The sequence below is a fragment of the Brachionichthys hirsutus genome, chromosome 17 (assembly GCF_040956055.1).
Source record: "Brachionichthys hirsutus isolate HB-005 chromosome 17, CSIRO-AGI_Bhir_v1, whole genome shotgun sequence".
Classification (NCBI taxonomy): Eukaryota; Metazoa; Chordata; class Actinopteri; order Lophiiformes; family Brachionichthyidae; genus Brachionichthys; species Brachionichthys hirsutus.
This window is the reverse complement of record NC_090913.1, coordinates 2,274,633-2,297,488: the sequence shown is the minus strand read 5'-3', so window position 1 is coordinate 2,297,488 and position 22,856 is coordinate 2,274,633. Positions and strand designations below refer to the sequence as shown.

The following is a 22,856-nucleotide window of genomic DNA, read 5'->3' as shown; positions in this document are numbered from 1 at the left end:
GAGAAAAAAAAGTGACAGTACAATTGTGAAATTCACCACACTGTATTTTATTGTTAGGAAAAACTACTACTCCTGTACTTTCTTCTTGTCCCGTGAGGGGTCGCCACAGCAACCCAACCTTCTCCACTGCACCCTGTCCTTTGCATCGTCCTCCCCAACACCAGCCACTCTCATGTCCTCCCTCACTACGTCCATGTATCTTCTCCTGGGTCGTCCTCTAGCCCTGTTCCCTGGCAGTTCCATCCTCAGCATCCTTCTACCGATAGTCACACGTGATAGGACAAAAACAATTGGTGAATTCAATTTTCAAGAACATAGGATATTTATTTGTTGATATTTTGCAGTCGTAGAACCAAAAATGCACAGATCCTAATCCTTCTATCCCGTCAGTGAAAGCTGCTGTTTTTAGAACTGACAGAGAGGCATTAAATGTCCTATCTGAAGGAAAAGTCAGGTGCGCCAACCACTGTCACAATTATTAATATCAATATTAGCAGCACCATTATGATCAATATTATGATCACTATTGTCACACTTCACAATCTTACCATCAGTCTGCATCTGTCTTCGTCCCTCCTCGCCTCCTTCCAGGAGGCCTGTCTCCAGGGCAACCTGATCGCCAACTGCCTGGAGCAGCTGAATTCAAAAGGAACTAACAAAGGAAATATTATTGGTTTCTGTCTTAAGACTTCTCGTTTTGGCGTTTCAATGCCACCCATGTTCTTTATTCATCCTTTCTCTTTCTTTCACTCTTACTTTGATTCAATTATTTTTGATGAATGACATTGATTGTGTGAAGTTATAAAAACATATTGGCAAAGACAGAACCGTTTCCTTTGGCTGTCTCACATTCACTTATCCCTTCCCAGTTTAGTATAGCTTATCTGCATTTACTTCAGTTATTGTGGTATTTTGGTGTATATAAACACTTAATAAAGAATCCTTTAAAAGTGACTAGTCCATTAGACTCAAAATACAACTGAAGATGTGATGAAGAACATGAATTGATGAAACATTGAAAATGTTCAGAATCAATCCAACAGCTAGTGTAAAAGATAGTTAATGTTTTTCTAGTGATATCACTGAACAAACGTTCACTTCTGTTTTATTGATTGAAAATAATTTCCAGAATATGCTGAAATAAATCCTCTCACATTCAATAGATGCTATCGAGAGAACAACACGCACAAACAATCATCAAAATCCAACAACGTGTTATCTTTTTAAATAAAAAAGAAAACAAACATGAGTGTTAACATAATCTCCTGGTGAGGGAGATTATTTCATCACTTGTTGATGAAATAAGATTAATAGAGCCCATGATTAACTTTTTATTTGTTTTGTGCAACATATACAACAGAAAAGTTGTCTTTTTAGCTAAAATAGTTTATTTTAATATGAATGTTTTAATTCGGGAAGCTTTATTTCAATCTATAAAAAAAGGGACCGGCTCTATTTAGAAAGTGAATAACCCTGTAATTGAGCTATCGATACTAAATTAGCGAAGCAGACTCGCATCTCTCTGGGAAAACGCCAGTGAATCAATATTAATGTCTTTTTTTTACAGCAACATCTCCGTCATGTTGTTCAGTAAATGACGGGAACAGCGTCCAGAGCCGTGAAACGCGTGGAGGGTTTCTATTTGCTCTGCAGCGGGGCATTTCGGGAATTGTAGTTCAAGTAAAGTGGGATCCGCTTTACTTGTAACGCAGATGCTTGAACGGAAACACTACAAGAACTACAGCAGACATGTAGCGGAAGTGCCCACCCATTTGGTCACGTGTTTCCTGCTGCTCCGGTCAGCCGCAACAACATTTCTAGCCGCTATTCTCTCGCTAAGCTAGCCTTGCGCTCGCCGCTCCTGCTTCGGTTTTAGCTCCAGTTCCATTTCCAAAATGGCGCGGACGTACTTTGTCTTTGCTTTGTGCTTCGTGGGTGTCATGGCTGGGAAATATTCACGGGAGGTGAACGAGAAGAAGCCGAGCGGCAGTGATGGACAGACCATGGAGTTCCGGATCAGTAAGCTGAACCAGGTGTGGGACAAGGCTAAAAGGGTGCGTACGTTGTGTGAGTCTCGCTGTCCTCACCTGTCCCGCCACCTGTCTGTCTCGCTGTCCTCACCTGTCCCTCCACCTGTCTGTCTCGCTGTCCTCACCTGTCCCTCCACCTGTCTGTCTCGCCGTCCTCACCTGTCCCTCCACCTGTCTGACCCGCTGTCCTCACCTGTCCCTCCACCTGTCTGTCTCGCTGTCCTCACCTGTCCCTCCACCTGTCTGTCTTACTGTCCTCACCTGTCCCTCCACCTGTCTGACCCGGTCTCTTGTGTTTGCCGTGGACAGATGGACTTGTCCCCCGTGCGGCAGGCGGAGCTGCACAGCGACCTGAAGATGCAGGAGAAAGATGAGCTGCGGTGGAAGAATCTGAAGGTGGGGGGGCTGGACGACGGCGGGGAGACAGAGGCTCAGCTCCGGAGGGGCTTCAACGGTGAGCGTCTGACCGGGACCGTCCCGTCTCGCATCTGACCGGGACCGTCCCTTCTCGCGTCTGACCGGGACCGTCCCTTTTCGCGTCTGACCGGGACCGTCCCGTCTCGCGTCTGACCGGGACAGTCCCTTCTCGCGTCTGACCGGGACAGTCCCGTCTCACGTCCCGTCCGTGCTAATGATCTCAGGCATATTTTCATTGGTGCAAATCACAGGTGGGGGCTGAGGCGCCTGGTGGGGGTCTGATCGATCAATCCGAAGCCTCCTCGCTGGAGGGATCAGCTTGAACGGACAGACACGTCCTCGCCGCCGCCAGCGGGAGGAAGCGGCACCTTCCCGCCTGATCAGATTTTCAGCGAGCCATTTGGTCAGCGTTGGCTTTTAAAGCCTGTGATTTACAGATTTACAAACGGAACCTCGGCTGAGGTTACCTTTTATTTCGCGCCGTGACGGAGGACCTGGCGTCACTTCACCGGTTCTAGACGTGGAATGCTCCCGCTGAGGAATGCGTTGTTCTGGGTGTGGTTGTTCCTGTACTGAACTCCATTTGACAAGCGTGTTCATTTCACTGCTGCAGAATGTCTCTGTCCCCATCCCCGTCCCCGTCCTCGTCCTCGCCCCCGTCCCCGTCCTGTTTGGGCCGCTGCCACTGTGTTCACCACCTCCACTCAGAATGAGGCTGGTAGCGGCGCCCAGTCCTCGTCGGGCAGACGAGCAGAGCTAGCACGTTAGCATGGCTGCTGCTTCACGCCCATCCAGGATGTTGTAGCTGTGTCTGCGTTTAGCGGTTCTGATCCAGCTGTGTCTGCGTTTAGCGGTTCTGATCCAGCTGTGTGTGCGTTTAGCGGTTCTGATCCAGCTGTGTGTGCGTTTAGCGGTTCTGATCCAGCTGTGTGTGCGTTTAGCGGTTCGGATCCAGCTGTGTGTGCGTTTAGCGGTTCGGATCCAGCTGTGTGTGCGTTTAGCGGTTTGGATCCAGCTGTGTGTGCGTTTAGCGTTTCGTATCCAGCTGTGTGTGCGTTTAGCGGTTCGGATCCAGCTGTGTGTGCGTTTAGCGGTTCGGATCCAGCTGTGTCTGCGTTTAGCGGTTCGGATCCAGCTGTGTCTGCGTTTAGCGGTTCGGATCCAGCTGTGTCTGCGTTTAGCGGTTCGGATCCAGCTGTGTGTGCGTTTAGCGGTTCGGATCCAGCTGTGTGTGCGTTTAGCGGTTCGGATCCAGCTGTTCCTCCTGCAGTCGGTTCTGAGAGGCTGAAAACACCCGACCGGCTTGTTTTGATCATTTAAAGGTTAATCCAATCCTGATTAGATGAGAAGCTGATGGATGAGTTTGTGAACGGATCTCCAACGCAGTGACCCATCCACTCACACACACAGTGTCGTCCACGGGCTTTGGACTCCCCTCCTCGCCGATCCCCCTGAGGTGGAGTGACCTTCCAGCTGCCGGCGCTCTCTCCACTTCTTCTCTGATTAATGTCCTCGGAGGACTTCGAGTCGTCGTCTCCCCGATAAATCATGTCGTTCCAAATGGGCTCCAAAGTCAGTCGTCCGTCTTTGTCGTTCTTTTCATTGAGCCTTTCCTTGATGGCCTCTTAAAGATGAATGTTGACACTGTTTACCGTTTGCGCGTCGTACATCACTCGGGTTAGCTCGTACCGTACCTTTATTTTAGTTAATTTTAGTTAATTCGGTAGTTAATAAGTGACTCGTTTGTTACCAGCAGGTTTAGCTTGGTGCCGAGTTTACGAGAGCGGGAGATTCTTCAGAACCAAGTCCATCTGCGTGTTGTTGCGTCGCTGTCTGAAAGACAAAGCTGCACCCGGCGGTTCTGTTGATCATTCAGTTCGCTCCGATGGTTTAACAACCCCGACTTTGTTTCTTATTAACTTTTAATGATCGTCCAATCAGTCACAAACACGGGTCTCATTTTCTCCAGTGGAGCAGCTTTGTTGTAGCAGATTTTAAACTGCAGTTATCGTGTCCTTCAGCGGCGACCCCAGCAGGACCTCTGGATGATGTCATCCTGAGGGGCGGCGGCTTAGACGGCACAGAGTTGTTGTCGGAGTCTATGGAGGCTGTTAATGCTTCCAGAACTGCGGCGTCCTTTTCTCCAGAACATTTCCATTCCCCAGAGATCGGGCGCTTTTAAAAACCACCTCTCTTGTTGTTTTTAGAACCCAACAAGACGGTTCTGAAGCATATGAAAGCTTTATTTTCCCTCATGTCCACGTCTTCCAGTTCTTCGGCTGGGCAGCGCTCTGTGAAAGCCTCCGCTAACGTTGTTCATGTCGGGAGCAGAAAGATCACGTCTTTCTCCCGCCGCCTGCTCCTCGTGGCAGGAACGGGAGCGACCGTTTGTTTCTCAAAGCGCTCCTCACATTCCCAGACGTTAAACTGCGTTTGTTGACCCGCTCGGTTTACATTCAGCCAGTTGCATTTCCCGTGGTTCCAGAGTCTGATGAATCTATCTGGCGTTTTATGCCCTCGCACATCAAACGGCCGCCTCGGATGGCAGCCTGGGATTCTTATTATCCATCAGAGCACCAGTAAGAAGTCTGTGTCTGATGTTGTGCAGTGATTCTGGCCAAGTATGGAATGGACGGCAAAAGAGACACTCGGCCGCTGGAGACCAACGACTTAAAGGATCACGCCACCAAAGAGGGAGACGCGTTTGACGATCCCAGGCTGGACAAGCTCTGGAACAAGGTGTGTGTGCTGACGGACGAGACATGGCCACACCGTGTCTTACTTTTTCATTTCCACCCCATCATTTAGTCTTAATGGTGCGTTTTGTGGCTGTCGTTCCCTCCCCCGCCACCAGGCCGAGAGCTCGGGGAAGTTCTCCAGCGAGGAGCTGCTGAACCTGAGAAGGGAGTTCCAGCATCACAAGGATAAAATCCACGAGTACAACATCGTCATGGAGACCGTCAGCAGGACCGAGGGTGAGCTGCGGTCCCACACCTTCCGGCGTTGCTCGTTTTATCGCTGTCTTATTCTGACCTGTTTTAAACCGCCACGCCTCCTCAGCCATTTTCACCTGCGTCCTGCTGTCACCTGGGCGTGGGCGTAATAAGCTGGCAGGTATCGGCCTGCTCCTGTCGCCGCCCACTGCTACCTTCGTTCATCGGTTGTCTCCTTGCATCAGTCTGAGGGTTTGAGACGGACCCGTCTCTCTGGCTGGTTTGGGCCAGTCCTTGAATGCTTTTAGCAGCCCGGAGGTTTTCCCTGCTTGTCTGATGCACTTTAGCCAATCACACGCTGCCTTAAGGGTCGTCTCTGTGTACCTCCATCCATCCATGACTCCGCCTTCTCTTATCTGCTTTTACCTCCTCCTCTTCCTTCAGGCTGTATTAAAGTTTAGCACGAGGCTCTTAGGACATTTCCAGAGACCCTCGACTCCTAACCTCCTCCTCCTCCTCCTCCTCTTCCTCCTCTCTTCACCTCCAACAGAAATCCACAAGAATGAGATTTCTCCTGCGGAGGGAGACTCCAAGACGAACGTTCTGCAGCAGAAGCACACGGACCTGAAGCAGAAGATGAGGGACCTGAACCAGGGCTTCGAACGCCTCCGGACGCTCAGCCACGAGGGCTTCACGGAGGACAGCGGTGAGACGCGCACGCACACACACACACAGCAGCTTGTTTCTGCATCCCAGTCTCACCATTATCTCATCTGCAATGTTTTATTGGAGTTTGTGAGTATTGATATCGACTTTATCTATTTTGTTTTTGTGCTTTTAGTTCCAAATTGAAACCAGATTCCAAAGATCAAAGTAATAGATGTATCTGAAAGAGGTTATTTTAAAAATGGCACATCCACTGACGTCAATCACTCTGTCCTTGTTCTATTTAAATCCTTGTTGTATTGCGCTGCAGTCTGCGGGCCTCGGCTTTACAGCAGACTGTCAGAACGAAGGTGACGGCCCTGCTGCTGATTCAGCTCCTCTTTTACTTCTGCTCGCCCAGTTCTCGCCTCACGTCATTCCCCATCGTGCACAAAACACTCTTAATGTCCTCGTCCCCGTCTCCTCCTGTTTGAAGCACGCGGAGTGCAGAGATCGGTGTCAGCGCCTCAGTTTGAGCTCTCGCTGCAAGCTCTTCAATCTGTTTCATGATGTATTTGTATATAACAAAGACTGCAGGTGATTGTTACCCCATCTGGTAGTGAGATATCAGCGAGGCTCCAAACCGTCACTGTTCATCTCTTTATCGTCCTTCCGCTGCTTCCTCCTCTCTCTAGAGTTCCGAGAGCCTCGTGTGATTGAACTATGGGAGGCTGCAAAGAGAGCCAACCTGACTGAAGATGAGCTGGACTCTCTAAAGGTTGTTTGGTGGTTTTTTTGGACTCTTCTGCTTTCTGGATTAGGCTTTAGACTAAAATAACACAATGTGTTCATTGATCTTCTCAGGAGGAGCTGCATCACTTTGAGACCAAGGTGGAGAAGCACAGCCACTACCAGGAGCAGCTGCAGCTCTCCCATCAGAAGCTGCGCCACGTCGAAGCTTTAGGAGACAAAGAGCACATCAAGAGGAACCAGGAGAAGTACAACACGCTGACCGAGAAGACCAGGCAGATGGGCTACAAGGTGAGGCGGGGTCCACACCCCACCATCGAGCAACGCAGCGCTGCTCGCCTGCACTGGAGACGAATGTCAATAGATGCACGAGGAGTAGAACACCTTTCTAGTTCTGAGAAATGAGGCTGATATTGTTCCCGTCGTAGGAGGGAAGCTCGTCTGTATCTGCAGCCTTTAGCCTCTGACACCAGGTTCAGGGTTGGCCGCAGCTCATGTCCTCCCTCGTCTCATTTCAGATGAAGAAACATATGCAGGACTTGTCCAACAAGATCTCTCGTCAGGGACTCGAGCACAACGAGCTCTGAGAGGCCGAGATTGGCACGCCGGCGGAGAACGAAGAGAAATCAGCCACGCCCGACATTCCCCCCCGCGGACTTCTGTTAAAAACAGCTTCCGATTTGTTCCGTTTTCAGCTTCTGATTTGTTCTGGAACGATGACATGAATCGTTGTTTTGTACATATGAGAGATTTCTGATAAATCAACTTTTAAAATAACACCCCCGTCTGGTTCTCCGCCAGCGTTCCTTTTTAGAACCGGTGGGTGCAGGAGCCGTCTGGCTGCGACGTGGCCGTGCTCCAAGAGAGACAAGTTTTGTGGAGGTGTTTCGCTGAGTCATTCCTAGCCTGCCGATGCAGGGAACGGTCCAGGTCGGACCGGACAGGCTGCAGAACCATTTCATCCCGTGTGAACATCGGCCGGACGCTTTCCACGCCCGTCTGTCGCTGGCTGTCGGAGTGATAAAGAGAACCCAACTTGGTTTGGTGAAATACTGTCAATCTACCGGTAATCAATACATAAATGAAGCGCAGAGCAAGAAGCCTGGCGCGTCAATCTTTAATAGGCGCCCAAAACGTACAAACAGCAATACTTTACGAATATAGTTTGATATTAATACTGTCTTACATACTGTCTAAATAAAAGCAGTTATCTACAAGTCCAGCACAGAACTCGGCATCTGCGGTGACGCCCGCCGCCACCAGGAAAGTGCATTAATGGCAAATACCGGACCATTTGTCCGGATCGTGTCCGGAGGGGGGCGAGAAGCTGGAACACACGATGCCATTCCATTCATCCACCCGCCGCCTCTCGGAGCAGAAACGGAGGTATTGATTACTGTGATTAATGATGGCGCTGGCTGATTCCTCACACAACGGGCCTGAAGCCCAAAGAGCTCGGCGCTGCTCGTTACCGCCGCCAAGCAGCTTCCGTTTCTGCTGTGGACAAACCGATTTGTTGCAGCTTCAAAAGCTGTGGATCCATAGATCCGGGAGAAACGGCCGTTACTGAAAGCGTGCTTCTAGTGAATAACTTCTGAACTAATATCAATGTAAATCCAATTGATTAAAGTTTGTTTTCAAGGTCAAGGAATCTAGAAGTATATACAAAATTAATGTAGGATAATATATTTTTGGTGTTAATCACAATAAAAGGGTGAAGGAATTCCTTGGCAGAGGTCCCACACCCTAATCCACCGGCGCTGACGGGTTAACGCTCGTAGCAGCAGGTAAAGGTGGTGCAGCGGTCTGCCGAGAGGGCGTCGACCTCTTCAGACCTGCCAGGTTACCGGAACACCCCATCATCATCTTCCTCTCTCACACAGGAGGGGGGGGATCTGGAAACAGATGCATACCATGATAAAGTTTAATATTACTGTGGTTTAATGAAATATTTGTTCCTTTTGAAAGCTCCATTTGTGACTTAAAATCAGAATACTCAAGTTAAAAGTGTACTTAAACACAGTACTGTAGTAAAAGTAGCAGGAGAGCCAACATACCTGGCGTTTCCTCGGACGGCGACGGGCCTGATGGCGAGCCGGCGACCTACAGAATGAATAAAGTTATTTTAAAGATTTTATCTTCAAATACTTTATAATAAACCCAAATAATAAATGTGTTCCTGTCCCTCTCTCCACCTATCCTCCCATCTCTCTCCCTAGCCAGGCCAAGCAGCGGTCGAGTCTTGGGTCTGCTCGAGGTTTCAGCCTGTTAAAGGCACCTTTTCCTCAGCTCTTCCCGAGCGCGCGTCTCGTGCCTGTCATGGAGTCTTGTCTTTACCTGAGTCAAGCATCTGTTCCTCACAGACTGCCACTGCTCCGGAGTGATGTAGTTGTCCGAACCGGGATCGTACTGCATGAGGGGGGGTGGGGGGGACAGACAAGAGAGGGTTATCGTCATGGCGACCGGGATTAATCGCTGCTGAGCGAAGAGGACTGATTAGGAAAGAGAAAAGGAGGGGGCTCCAAGGCGGAAGCCTGCATCTTTAGAGGACGGTGCAGAACACTCGTGTACGGCTGGAACGTGAACGTGAACAAACCTTTTCCTCCCTCCCACCGCCGCTAATAAAGAGAAGCAGACTCAAGTTTCAGGACCGTTAGCTGTCGTTTTTCTTTCATGCGGACATAATTTAAGCAGTGGAATCACTGATTGTCTCATTACATGGAGGTGCAGCCTGGTTTTTACCGCACTGAATGCCTGTTTCTTCAGAGTCGAGGGAAGATGGATAAAGAATTCATTATTGGTGTTTCAGAAAACAGGATTCGACTCTGAGAGCACCTGATGGTTTCATCGCTAGTCATTAACTTACTTGGTCCCCTCTTGCACTCTCCAGAATGATGTGTAATGACCCCCACCCACACACACACACACACACACACACACACACACACTCCTACACAGGCTGTCAGAAATCACAAGACACCCTGCTGCCTCCCCTGCTCTGATGAGAAGTTGCTCTCTACCAGGGGGGAACTGAAGAACCGAAGGGAAAGCCACCGGCGCCGGGGCGGGTTGTCGATGGAGAGCCACGCCTTTCTTTAACGATTAGCGGTGGTACATTGGGAGGTCGGCGCCTCGGCTTTGATTCGAGGTCACCTCCATCTGGCGTTTGATTCTTCTCGCCCACAGTTCCCGGGCCTGTGGCTTCAGGCCGAAGACGTGCAAAGTCATTTGGACTGGAGACAAGACTGCCCACATGGAGGAAGCTGAGGAGGCCTGCTGTGAAGTTCTTCAGAAGGAAGTGAGACTTTGCAGATCTGCTTCCTGCTTAATGAAAGTTTGACTCCCTAACCATGAAAACCTGCAGCATGATGAGAGCGCTTCAGACAAACTACGTGCCTCAGAGAGCGGGGTTTTTGGCTCGGACGCATTCGACTTGAACCAAGTCACCCGTTTCAGCTACCACGTTATCTTTATTAGGCCTGAGCGCCTAACTAGGCGTCATTATTGTTTCTTACCTCACAGGAGTGAATGTTCCACGAGCCCTATAATTAGAAATGTCCTGGATTGGATGCAGACTTAATGCGGGTGTCGACATTATCCCTGATCCTAGGAGCCAATATCTCGTCACTGTCCCTGTTCGGGTATGGAATCCCTTGCTATATTCCCGGCTCCAGGTGTTTCCGATCGGCCATATCCGACCATCAAATCCAGCAATAGCCGTTTTTATTTATGCAGAAATTATTACTGGTCGCTGGCTTTGCTGCATCTCATTTGACTTCTAAAGCATAATTACAGAGGCGGCTACCCGAGTGGATCGTGGGGCTGAATAGCAGCGGTGGTCATGAAAGGAGGCGGGATAATTGCTCCCCGAATCGCTGGTTCAGGCACAAACACTGCAAAAGGGCGTCACAAAGGCCAGAAGCGACGCGGCGTGAAGGTAGATCCTCGCCAAAACTGACCTAAAGACGCTTAGTGGACAGTTTGATGAAGCCCTGTGGGCACTTTGCATAATAACAGGAACGGCGCGCTAGTACACGTCACAGTTGCTGAGCCATTCCTTTCATTCTGTTTGAAGGCGGGGATGTTCATGAGACGGCAGTGGCATTTCAATCAGCTGCCAGGATGCTAAGAATGCTAAATGTTGGCATTCATTTGATTAGAGTTGAATTGGCTTTAGTTGGATGTCGTTATCAGCCTCTCCTCTATTATTAAAGACTTGGATGTCATGCTGGGCCAAAATGTGTGAAGCCTCAGTGAACAGAAATACGAAAGACAAGTCGGGTCTTGAACTTTGTTGCTTGATGGGAGTAGAACACGACAGATCTGTGTCTGCCGGGGTCAAGGAGGCGACCTCAGCAGTATGAATTCTGCTCCTCATTTCTTTCCATCCATCCATCCATCCATCCCTCAGCATCCATTCTACAATTCTAGCCTAGATTATTAGCTAAAAGTCCTAATTGCCGAAGATCTCATTTGAGGGCAGAAGAATACCCCCCCCCCCCCCGTGGCCTTAATGAACGCAGACAGAAACATGAAAGAGAGATTAGCGTCTGTGGGAGCAAACCGGAGAGCTGGAAACCCGGATCAGCGCGATGATTTACAAACTTTCTGCAATTCCATTAACAGTTTGTACTTGCTGTGAACGTTAGCATGGAAATGCTACTCCCAGAGAGATCCGGCAGACAGGTGGCGTCTCTAAGCTTCAATGTTTTCATTCTGAACTGCATCACGTTGATGATTTACAGAAATTAGGTGCTCTTATGTTGAAATGGTCTGAAATCACTTCTTGCATGCGTTATAAATCATTATTTTTTATGCTATGTGCTGCCTGGCTGGGTGTGTTGAGAGAATCCGAGCGTTTGCTGGTACCTGCATTTCCCCACAAGCCGAACCTCGGGGCGCCGGCGGGGGTCTGAGCATGGGCCTTCTCTCGATGTCCCAAGAAGATGCCCTCTCACCTCCCAGGGAGCTGCTGCTGCTTGACCTTTGACCCCGACTACCGTCTCCACCTGGGCTGCTCCTGCTGCCCAGGCCAGGAAGGCCTCCTTGGGCAGGGGGCTCTCTTTTGGGGGGGCTTTGGAGCAGACTCCTGGGGGTGTCGTACCGCGGTTGAAGCAGGCCGGGGGTTCGGTATTCCTCGCTGTGCCTCGGGGAAGCGCTGGAGCTTCCACACGAACAGGCGGCAGAGGTCGCTGAGCTGTACTCTCGGATGCGTGGACTGAAAAGGAGTGTGGACTGAGGAAGAGGAGGAGGAGGAGGTGAAGAAGGAAGAGCGGGTAGGCTGGCCAGAGAGCCGAACTCCTCCCCTGCTCCCTGACTGTCCAGACTCTCCGTGCAGGAGGAGAAGCTCCCTGAATACGATGACTGACTGCCTGTCGCTATCCCGATCCCACTGTCCAATGAGCTCTGGCGCCCGCTGTCGCTGAGCCCACGAGCGCGGAGGAGGGAGGAGGATGAAGGAGCCCCGTTGCCCCCGGCCACAGTAGCACAAAGCCTGTCATCAGAACCAGGCCGAGCCTTCCTGGTGGAGGAGGAGCCTGACGCCGTCTCGCCGGAGGCGTGCGACCTGGCCGACGGCTCCACCCAGTACGGAAGTCTGCTTCCGAAGCTCACATCCGATTGATTGGAGGAGGAGCTGGAAATGCTGTTTCGGTCGTCCCCGGCAACAGATGTAGAACAGCTGTAAGAGGAGGCTGAAGAAAATAGATCCCAATGAAGAGAAAACTGAGCACGGCTGTGACGGATTAATGTCGTGCGCTGGCGGTCATAAATGAGACCGACCCGCGATGTCACCTCAGGTGGCGCTAACGGATCAGCGTACCTGTGCTACTCGCGAGGCTGCAGTGAGACAACATGCTGAGTCGTTTCTCCAGCTCCGTCGCCTGCTGGGCGAGGCGCTCCTCTGCCGACGCCGGGTCAGCATTGGGATCTGAGGTTGGATCACGGGGAGAAGACGCACTTTAACCCAAACACACGTTCACAGTTCAGCAAACCGGTCCGTGTCTGTGTGGAAGTGTCTCCAACTCTGAATCAGTAAATGACGCATCTCTCGGATGAGCTTTCTCACCCATCTGGAACACCAGTTTAACCAATAACACACTGTGTGTGTGTGTGTGTGTGTGTGTGTGTGTGTGTGTGCGTACTCTGCAGGGGGTCGGGGTGTTCATCGGTCTTAACAACCTGGATGCTACAGAAGCAGGCTATGCAAGGTGTCGGCTAACACTTGCTAACGTTGCTCAGCTACGCTAATCTTAGCCGAACGTTGTAGCGTTGCAGCAGGCTTGGGTCTGACACTAATACGCGTCAGGAGGACGGAGTTAAGCTCAAACTGGAATGACAGCACGCTCCACCTTTGCAGCGACACAGACGATCCGTCATGCATGCGCCTCCAGCACTTTGCAAACGATGCGTACCCTGCATGTACTTAAAGTTTCATTTGAAGCATCTTGACCTTTGCCATGAGCAAACTAAGCTATAGAACGTGTTTATTATCTATAATGAAATACAGAATAGATGGGGAAACAGAGTCCTGCTGAAAACAGGCAGACGCTGTTATTCTGCAGGCTTTAAGTGCAGCATGACATTGACAGCAGCTAATAGAAACGGAAGAACGGAATGTCTCTTCCCCCTGTCCTCTTCTAAAAGGATAAAAGAATCAATCACTCTAGATCTTTCTCCAAACTGGCATCGGTTCGTCATTCATTTAATTTAAATCACGTCTCTGTCTGCTGATCCTTTAAATGCTCCTCGTACATCCCGTTCCGCCTGTCGCTAAACGACCCGTCTCCATTTGTCTGCTTTGAGAAATGCCTTTGAAATTAGCAGGATATCACACACACAATGGCGTGCCCCCCCCCCCCCCCCCCGATGGCCCTTGGGGCTCTTAGGCCGTGGTGTTTCTGCTGGCATGGCACCGAACACATATGCTAAACAGCCAGTAAAGCTTTATTATGGAAGTCACGGAGTCACATAGCAACCTGGCTGACTGTTTCAGTCCCAGGAGGAGGCTGTGTGTGTGCAGACATGACCATATAAGGTTAGACTCCTCCTCACATCCTGCATGCAGACATATCTTCATGTGTGTTTTCGTTTTTCACCTGGCAGGGCGGGTTGCAGCCCATGAGGAGTCCTGCTCGGGTTGATGCCCCTCACAATGCAGTCAAACAGGAAACTGATCTGCTCGCCGTCCGAACAGGACAAGACGAAAACGCCGGCCCCTGGAAGACGGGCAGAGAGACGACACATCGGAGGAGGGGAGAAAAAGAATTGGGAGGCGAAGGTGAGAAAACGGAGGTCAGCAGCAACCGACAACGGCCCCGACTCCCCCAGCAAAGAGAAACATGTCTGCCGTCACAGAGGCCTTACTCGGGGTTTATCCTCAAACAGTTTGTTCCTAATAAAGAAGGAAGAGAGCTGAGGAAATGGAGCAGTCAGCAAAGTTACACCGTTTCAAGATGGACCGTGGAGAGAAGCAGATTTCTAAAAGTGCAGCGTCTTGAGAACGATTCGCGTTAGCGGCTCTGTCGAGCATGCCGGATTTACTTGTTGTGTTTGCAGGATTAGCAAGAAGCAGAAATGAGCAAGAAACTCACAGAGTTCGCCAGTGTTTCTCTGAGGCTGCATAAATAAAGAGAATCCAGTCAGGCTCTCTTTAGATCCGGGTTTATCTGGCGTTAGCATCGCCGCTGGCCTGTCCACACGCTATCCCTCGTGAGGACATGTCAACAGAAAGTCCTAAATAAACAAGACATTTTCAGTTTTGGCGGCATTATAATTTATTTGTTCACCTTGTCCTCTTAAAGAGACAGATATTATATTATTATTATTCTTTCTCATTGTCCCCTGAGGCGTCGCCACAGCAGCCCAACCTTCTCCACTGCACCCTGTCCTTTGCATCGTCCTCCCCAACACCAGGCACTCTCATGTCCTCCCTCACTACGTCCATGTATCTTCTCCTGGGTCAACCTTTAGCCCTGTTCCCTGGCAGCTCCATCCTCAGCATCCTTCTACCGACATAGTCCCTGTCTCTCCTCTGGACATGTCCAAACCATCAAAGTCTGGTCTCTCTGACCTTGTCTCCAAAACGTCTAACCTTCACTGTCCCTCTTATTGTCTCATTTCTAATCCTGTCCAGCCTGGTTACTCCCAAGGAGAACCTCAGCATCTTCATCTCCTCCACTTCTAGCTCTGCCTCGTGTCCTTTCCCCAGAGCCACTGTCTCTAAGCCGTCCATCATGGCTGTCCTCACCACTGTCTCCAAGCCGTCCATCATGGCTGTCCTCACCACTGTCTCTAAGCCGTCCATCATGGCTGTCCTCACCACTGTCTCTAAGCCGTCCATCATGGCTGTCCTCACCACCGTCTCTAAGCCATCCATCATGGCTGTCCTCACCACCGTCTCTAAGCCGTCCATCATGGCTGTCCTCACCACTGTCTTGTAGACCTGTCCCTTCGTCCTATCACAGAGCACTCCTGATACTTTCCTCCACCTGTTCCAGCCTGCCTGCACACGATTCTTCACCTCCTTTCCACATTCTCTGCATCACTCTGCTCTGTTGAAGTCCTCTACCTTCTTTACGTCTATTCCATGTAACTTCACTGTCCCCCTGGGACCTCATTTACACACATGTGGGTGATTCTCATGAAATCAAGATTTAGAAGGTGTCAAGCATAAGAATTTTTAACATGCCCTTGAATATTATAATTAGATAGGGGGTGAACTAACTAAAAAGTATATTTTCAGAATTCAAAAAAAATATTGCCCATGTGTTTGACATTTTTTAGACGAAGTCCATAACAAATTATCATTACCGCAACTTAACATTACATGAAATATATGGTTAAAAATGATTAGTTTTGGCCATTGCGGTGGATGATAACGGCGTTGCGGTGGATGATAAACGGCGTTGCGGTGGATGATAAACGGCGTTGCGGTGGATGATAACGGCGTTGCGGTGGATGATAACGGCGTTGCGGTGGATGATAACGGCGTTGCGGTGGATGATAACGGCGTTGCGGTGGATGATAACGGCGTTGCGGTGGATGATAAACGGCGTTGCGGCGGATGATAAACGGCGTTGCGGTGGATGATAACGGCGTTGCGGTGGATGATAACGGCGTTGCGGTGGATGATAACGGCGTTGCGGTGGATGATAAACGGCGTTGCGGTGGATGATAAACGGCGTTGCGGTGGATGATAAACGGCGTTGCGGTGGATGATAAACGGCGTTGCGGTGGATGATACACGGTGTTGCGGTGGATGATACACGGTGTTGCGGTGGATGATAAACGGTGTTGCGGTGGATGATAAACGGTGTTGCGGTGGATGATAAACGGTGTTGCGGTGGATGATAACGGTGTTGCGGTGGATGATAACGGTGTTGCGGTGGATGATAAACGGTGTTGCGGTGGATGATAAACGGTGTTGCGGTGGATGATAATGCTGTTGCGGTGGATGATAATGCTGTTGCGGTGGATGATAAACGGTGTTGCGGTGGATGATAAACAGTGTTGCGGTGGATGATAGTGGTGTTGCGGTGGATGATAAACGGTGTTGCGGTGGACGATAATGGTGTTGCAGTGGATGATAAATGGTGTTGCAGTGGATGATAAACGGTGTTGCGGTGGATGATAATGGTGTTGCGGTGGATGAGTGACAATGAACGTTTATGCAAACGTAGCTAGTACATGATGTGCTAGCTAAACTATTCTTAGCTGTTTATGTTTAGACCATAATTGGTTATATAATAATAAATTGAATCATTAACTTTTTTTGTTTTACTTCAAAACTTCACGTTTCGGTAATGAGAACTAAAAAGTTGTGTAGCTACTTAAACATACAAACTTTGAAATTATATCTGGAGAGATAATAAAATAACTGCTTACCTGGTAGCCAACTTGAATGTTACAGTCAATACTGTCCCCTCCAACAAAATTCCTTGCAAATGTAAGTTTCTTGAGGACTTGAACAATGATTGAAAATTGTTGCGGAGAATGAGAAAATGAGTCTTGGACACATTTTTATTCCTTGTTATTTTCACTAACTTTACTAATATTCTTCAAAGACCACACGTCTCTTCACCGTAACTGTTCATAGTATAACATGCACTATAGTTTATTCTTTTTTTTATCTTTCTTAATTACTAGATCACAATGTCATCTGCAGACATCACATTCTAAGGAGCTTCCCGTCTCACGTTGCTCTCATCATGAGGGTTTACCACTAACCCGCGAGGCCTCAACCCTTCTAATAATAGGGAGGGGGGGGTGGTTTTACACACCTTATTATCACATGACATTAAAACGGCAGCTGAAGTTGCCCTCTAGAAGCCTTTAGATCTGGATAATGAGACTATTGCTAAAACACTCAGAAGTAAAACGGCTGAATATTACTTAACAGGGATGAAGGCAAAGACATCGATGGTATCTGTGGCCCAAGCTGTGCTTCAAACATCAGTCACACTTCCACAGTGCGGAAAACGTGAGTGGCAACCAACAGCAAGCGTCCAACTCCTGCCACCCCAGCGCCACTGATGCCTCCTAGCAGCGAGCTGCAGCTGTAGCAGTCGAGGGTAGAATAATCTCAGCAGCAGCACCAGAAGGCAGGAAGACCAACTTAGTGATATTCTTGAGCAAAAAGGCCTCTAGGGAAATTGAGAATTGAGACGATACATTGTAAGACATCGATCCAAAAGTACAGCGCTTTGGAGGCGTGGCCTAATGAAGAAGCATTTGTTTGGGCCGTTAGTTATTCTGTCTGATGGCCCGCTCGGCTTTGCTGCACGCGATCGCGTTGGAGTCCTGTGTTTTCTAAAGCATCATTTATCCAACCCTGCGCCGCTTCAGGAGGACGACAGCTGCTTCATCCGGCAGCCACAATCCGCTGTGAACTAACTGAAGCGGCATCATAAATATGGATAGAGAGAGAGAGAGATGATCCAAAACAACAAGACCCCAAAGTAAGGTCCGATCCCAATTCCCCTTAGCCCTACCCTCCTGCTTTGCTCCCATGTAGGGTCATGTGTTCCATTTCTTTATGGGATGGAGGGGTTTGGGGGCATCAATCAGTGTTCTCAGACGCAGACTCCAAACAGAAGCAGAAACTTCAGAAGCAGCATAAATGAAAGATTACCGTTCCGGTAAAATAAATCCTTAAAAGTAATAAAGCTTCACAAATAAGCAGTAAAGGTTCACAGGAGTATCTGATTAATGTGAATGTAAATAAATATGATTAGTGAATGACTGTTGTAAAAAAAATCATTATTTACATGTTTATATCCTCTATTCTCACACAGTTTTGGCAAACAGATGTTTATTTCGTCATTTCAGTTTGTGTTATTTTCACCTCTTCTTTTGTTCTGTTCTGTAAATGAGGTCAGATCTATCAATAGTTGATAATACTTAATCGATAACAGCAGTAGCTACAGATTTATATAGATCTAGAATACTTGCTTGTTTTTAAGGGACACCTGAGCAAACTGTGAATCTGATCCGATTCCCAGCAGGAAAGAAATCTGCTGCCGAAGTGTTGGAGAAATGTCTGAGATAATTATCAGAACCAGAACCGAACCGATCCACCGATGCTGTGACGAGAGGATTCCATTTCAACCCTCACAGGTCTGTTTACAGGGACGAGCCAAAAAGCGCTGGAGCCTCCGTCTTCTTCAGGTGAAAGCAGATCTAAGCGCCGCCAAGCCCCCACCGTCAAATACAAGCGCGTAAAACCACACGCCGATGTCGCCTTCTAGGCCTCTCGCTGCTGCAGTGGCTGCTGGGTAATATGCAAATTGACATGGAGGAAAAGACTATTGGCTGTGGGACCATTAAAGCGGGGGGCCGGTATTTATAGGCATTACCCATCAGAACGCTGAAACCTGAGCCCGCGGGCCTCACGGCTATTCCTGGAGGAGCCACGAGACAGTCTGCACTCAGACTCCGAGAGACGTCACAGGCGAGCGTTCGGGAACACTCGCTCCACGCCCTCACCTGTCTGAGGACGAAGCAGCAGCCGTTTGGACACTATCCCACGTCACTACAAAGCACAAGGTCTCAATACACGGGGTGCATTTCCACAGCCACCCCCCACCCCCCTCAGGAAAATAATCCAGGCTGTGATTCAATCCGGATTATACGGGTCACCCGGCAGCTGATATCTCAGTGTTCGCTGATGATTTTCACAAACCCTAAAACCAGATTTGGTTTGTGAAATCTAAACGGGTGTAAAGAGGTGAGAGGTCTGATTCACACAGCCCCCCCCCCCCCCCCAAAAAAAAAAAAAACTTCCACATGGTACTTACAGCATCCGCAGCGAGTCCCCCCCTCAAACACGAAGCCGTTGGGCACCGCACCGTATCGACGCAACGCCGATAACGTCCAGTGGCCGGCGACGGCAGGAGGAACGTCTCTGGCGAGGACCAGGAGGTCGTTGCACAGGTGGAGGGACGCAGGGCCGCACCCCAGTTTGGTACCCGGCTCCACGTTGACGCTGAACCTGTGAGCTGAACAAGAGAGACTCGTAACACGCTAGCATGTGCACACGCGGTGCACACGCGGTACACACACGCGCACCGATGGCTTCAGTCATGATGACGGGCAGCAGTTGGAGCGCCGCTGGCAGCAGCCGTTCTTTGCTCAGTATGCGCAGATGGCGCCGGTTCTTTGCCAAGGTTTGCCTCGCTCTCACAGCCAAATGTACCGTCGCCCAAAGCACACGCGACGCTTTTTAATTAAAGGGATGCATCAAAAGCTACAAGACAAACGTGAACTCGTGCAAAGCAAGGGATGTAAGAACGCGTACAGGAAGCACTGTGATAAAAGGAGCTGGAGCTTCACCTCCGGCGGGAGCAGACGGCAGAGAGGTGGCGCTACATCACGTTTTGGGTTTGTTGTTTGATCGAAAAGGACGTTTTATATCATATAAATGATGCACAAAGGTGGAAGCGCCGTGAGAGAACTGCAGGATTTAAATAGAGAGGAGAGAAAGTGCAATCCAGAGGAGAGGACTTCTCCTGGTGTCTGTGGCGTCTGGCGACAGGAAAGACATTTTTATTGGAACCCTGTTCGGAGGGTAAACCAAAAAAAATACAACAATCCAAGAAGGACAGATTCAAACAAATAGATTCATTCCTATTTTAACTAGATCCATACAGAGTTCAAACCGAGGTTCTATTCCATGAAACAGGACTTTTGTGTGGCAGAGATACGGACTCTGGTCCCGGTGAACAGCTGCTGTTGCTGATCCACAAAAAGAATGACAGTCAGCGACCCAAAGGCATTCGGGTACGTAAATATTTGTGTTTTCCAGTTGGATATAGGTATGCAAGTACGCGCCCCTCCCCCCATTTGGAATCCTTCACAAGTCCCTTTGACCCCCATTCAAGCCCACCACTGACCTTCTCCCAGGCTGTAGCGGACCCGGGCGTCCCAGCTCATCAGGGCGTCTCGGCTTTTGAACCCCAGGACCACGGTGCGAGCCAGGCAGAGAATCGAGAGGGTGTAGGACACCCCGTCAAAACCCAGCCCCGGCTCCACGCCACAGATCCCCTGGAAAAGCAGAGCGAATTACCGCTTTAGGAAGTTTCCTTTAGACCCGTGTCCTTTCGGCGGGGGTCAGAGGGGGACACTTTAACAACCGAAGTCTGCCGGCAGCGACAGGAAGTGTGTGTGTGTGTGTGTGTGTGTAACGAACGGTTCCCCCGGATCTCGGGATCAGAAGGAGTCCTCCTTCTGGTCTCTGCAGCTGAACCCACCTCCAGCGTGACGCTGAGTCGCTCCTTGCGGCCGCCGCCTTTCTTCTTCTCTTTATACACCAGCAGAGACAAGCAGTCTGGTGCACACACGCACACACACACACACACACACACACACACACACACACACACACACACACACACACACACAGCGAAAACACCTGGGATGAGGAGGTTCAAGGATTGACAGGCTAAAAGGTCCTTGTGGTGGTTCGTAGCAGAAACACAACAGGCCCGTGCGTTCACGGCGCAGCTGTTCCAACACACCCTAAAACCCAAGGACTGATCCGCCGGCGCACCCGATGACGGAGGACGCGGCACAAATGCAACGTGAGAACAGGCGACATGTTGGTGGAGTGTGTCTCCAGAGGATCTCGACTGAAACCTGCCTTCTGAATCGTTTCACGCTCGCAGAGAGAAACTTTATGCGTTTGGCTGAAAAGCCTTTAAATATCAAACATCCATCCGCCTGGCGCTGGAGGAGGAGAAACTTCCCCTCTTTGAAGGTGGGTTGGGTCAATGGAATCAACTGGACCAATCAATTCTGCAGCTGTGTGGCGCTGAACGGATCCGCTTAATGACGGGATGCGTGGCTTTCGCGCGTCCGTGGCGCACAGCCAAGCAACTCCAAAAGCAGCCTGGAGCCGGCCGGCGGCCTGTTGGAGGAGCGGATCATAGGACGGAAACTTTGGAGGGAAAGTTGGGGAGTTTTCTTATTCTCTGCGCGTAATTAACAGATTGCGCGCGCGTAAAACGCGGAAGCGGCTCCGCGGGGTTCCGACTAAGAACCGAGAGTACAAAATAAAAGCGGTTTGCCACACACCTGCGACCGGAGAGGGCTTCCGAAGAACGACCCACCGGGACTTCCACTGTGGACAAAGTTTACAGACGATCAATCAATCACACCGGATATTGGCGGAATTGATCCGCGAGGCGTGGAAACACATTTCAAAGGCAAGAAAACAAGAGGAACGTGGAAGAACAGACCTTTTTCCCATCTCTGCACTTGGCGTGTCCCTCCACGACAACGGTGTCCGTCATCTTCTGTCATGGTTCCGAGCAGCTGTGTGCGCGCGCACGTGCGCGAAAGAGAGAGAGGCGGGTGGGGTCAAATTTCACAAGAGCCTTTACATGTCGGGCTCCACCGGCCGGCCCACAAGACGACCGGACCGGGAGGGGGGGCACCTGTGTGCGTCCTGCGTCCCGCGTCCCAGAGCGCACAACTCGACCGGTGTTACCGGGGGTTCGTGCTCCAGTCACCGAGCCTCGGTCCGGTCGGTGGAAAGCCCGCTTAGTCTGTCAGACTGTCAGACAAATGCAAATGCAGAACTGGGCCACGGACAAAATTCTGACCCAGATGAAGGTCCGAGTCTGAGCGGTCGACAAAAGAAAAGAGAAAAGACGGTGAGCTAGAGGCAATGCGGCGAAGGCTCTCCTTCATTTGGACTGACTTTCACCGGGGACGCACCGGCACCGACCCCGCTGGGCTCGGTGTGTGGTGAGAAGCTCCAATAACTCCATGGTGCCAACTAAGCATTCAAAGGCGCAGCGGGCAACCTTGAGACGATCCCACTCAGAGAAGCTGCGTGACGGCAGCACTGCTGCAGCGTGCGAGGTGAAAACTTTGAAAACTCTTGAGAAGTTGTCATTTTATTTATATTCAGCCTTCCCAGAATGCCTTGCCTGGGTTCGGGACCCACACAGCTCAGCATCCGGTGCTGGAAAGGACCTGACTTCAAAGGAACTCATTGATCTGAAACAAGATCGAGGTTTAAAGCTAAACTTTGCTGATCTTCCTCATTACTGCCAGAATATCCATTTTGTGTTCATCAAAACAGCCCCAGGTTTCCCACTAAGTATAAATGCATTAAAAAACTATATTATTAACTATATGTATTATAATAAAACCCATCTAATCTAATATGTACTGTGTTAGTGTCGTTGTCATTTTGGTTGGTGGTGTGCCCCAGGATTTTGTAAATGTATAAAATGTGCCGCGGCTCAAAACAGGTTGGGAAACACTGGGGTAGTGAACCTCCGTGCGCGTGCAACGATCCAATCAGATGCTTCCACGCTGTCAGACGTCAAATTCAGAATCAGCAAAAGAAAACGCGTCTTCAGCTGAATCTCTGGGGGGAGATAATAACAGCGACGCAGGTCGGGGTTGGAGCCATTTTAATGTGGGTATGTTACAACTTTAAGTTCAGAGCTGGGGGGGTTTGTAAGTGACCCCCCCCCCCACCACCACTGAGAATAAATGTGAATGAAAGGCTTCAGACTTTTGATTAACCTCAGTGGCGGCGCTCTATGACTGGCCAGGGCTTCAGCAGCTG

General features: G+C 49.9%; 2 protein-coding genes across 3 annotated transcripts; one reads left to right on the top strand and one right to left on the bottom strand.

Annotated features, from left to right (window-relative positions):
• Positions 1 to 1,815: 1,815 nt before the first annotated feature.
• On the top strand, positions 1,816 to 7,432 carry lrpap1 (low density lipoprotein receptor-related protein associated protein 1). Of its 2 annotated transcripts, none has more exons than XM_068750627.1 (8): positions 1,816 to 2,054; positions 2,364 to 2,484; positions 5,056 to 5,186; positions 5,302 to 5,422; positions 5,931 to 6,086; positions 6,721 to 6,803; positions 6,890 to 7,066; positions 7,294 to 7,432. In XM_068750627.1, the coding sequence occupies exons 1-8, from the start codon at positions 1,896 to 1,898 to the stop codon at positions 7,360 to 7,362; spliced, it is 1,017 nt and encodes a 338-aa protein (XP_068606728.1). In that variant the 5' UTR covers positions 1,816 to 1,895; the 3' UTR covers positions 7,363 to 7,432. The 2 variants fall into 2 exon arrangements, with proteins under 2 accessions (XP_068606728.1, XP_068606727.1); XM_068750626.1 differs by having other exon boundaries at positions 2,340 to 2,484.
• A 1,115-nt stretch (positions 7,433 to 8,547) lies between these two features.
• On the bottom strand, positions 8,548 to 21,567 carry dok7b (docking protein 7b). Its single transcript, XM_068750625.1, has 11 exons — positions 21,511 to 21,567; positions 21,347 to 21,392; positions 20,524 to 20,600; positions 20,167 to 20,317; positions 19,072 to 19,272; positions 13,873 to 13,992; positions 12,597 to 12,704; positions 11,645 to 12,468; positions 9,113 to 9,184; positions 8,833 to 8,878; positions 8,548 to 8,670 (listed from the first exon to the last, which is right to left on the bottom strand). Exons 1-11 carry the CDS (start codon positions 21,562 to 21,564, stop codon positions 8,651 to 8,653), a joined length of 1,719 nt encoding a protein of 572 aa, XP_068606726.1. The 5' UTR covers positions 21,565 to 21,567; the 3' UTR covers positions 8,548 to 8,650.
• Between the last annotated feature and the right edge of the window lie 1,289 nt (positions 21,568 to 22,856).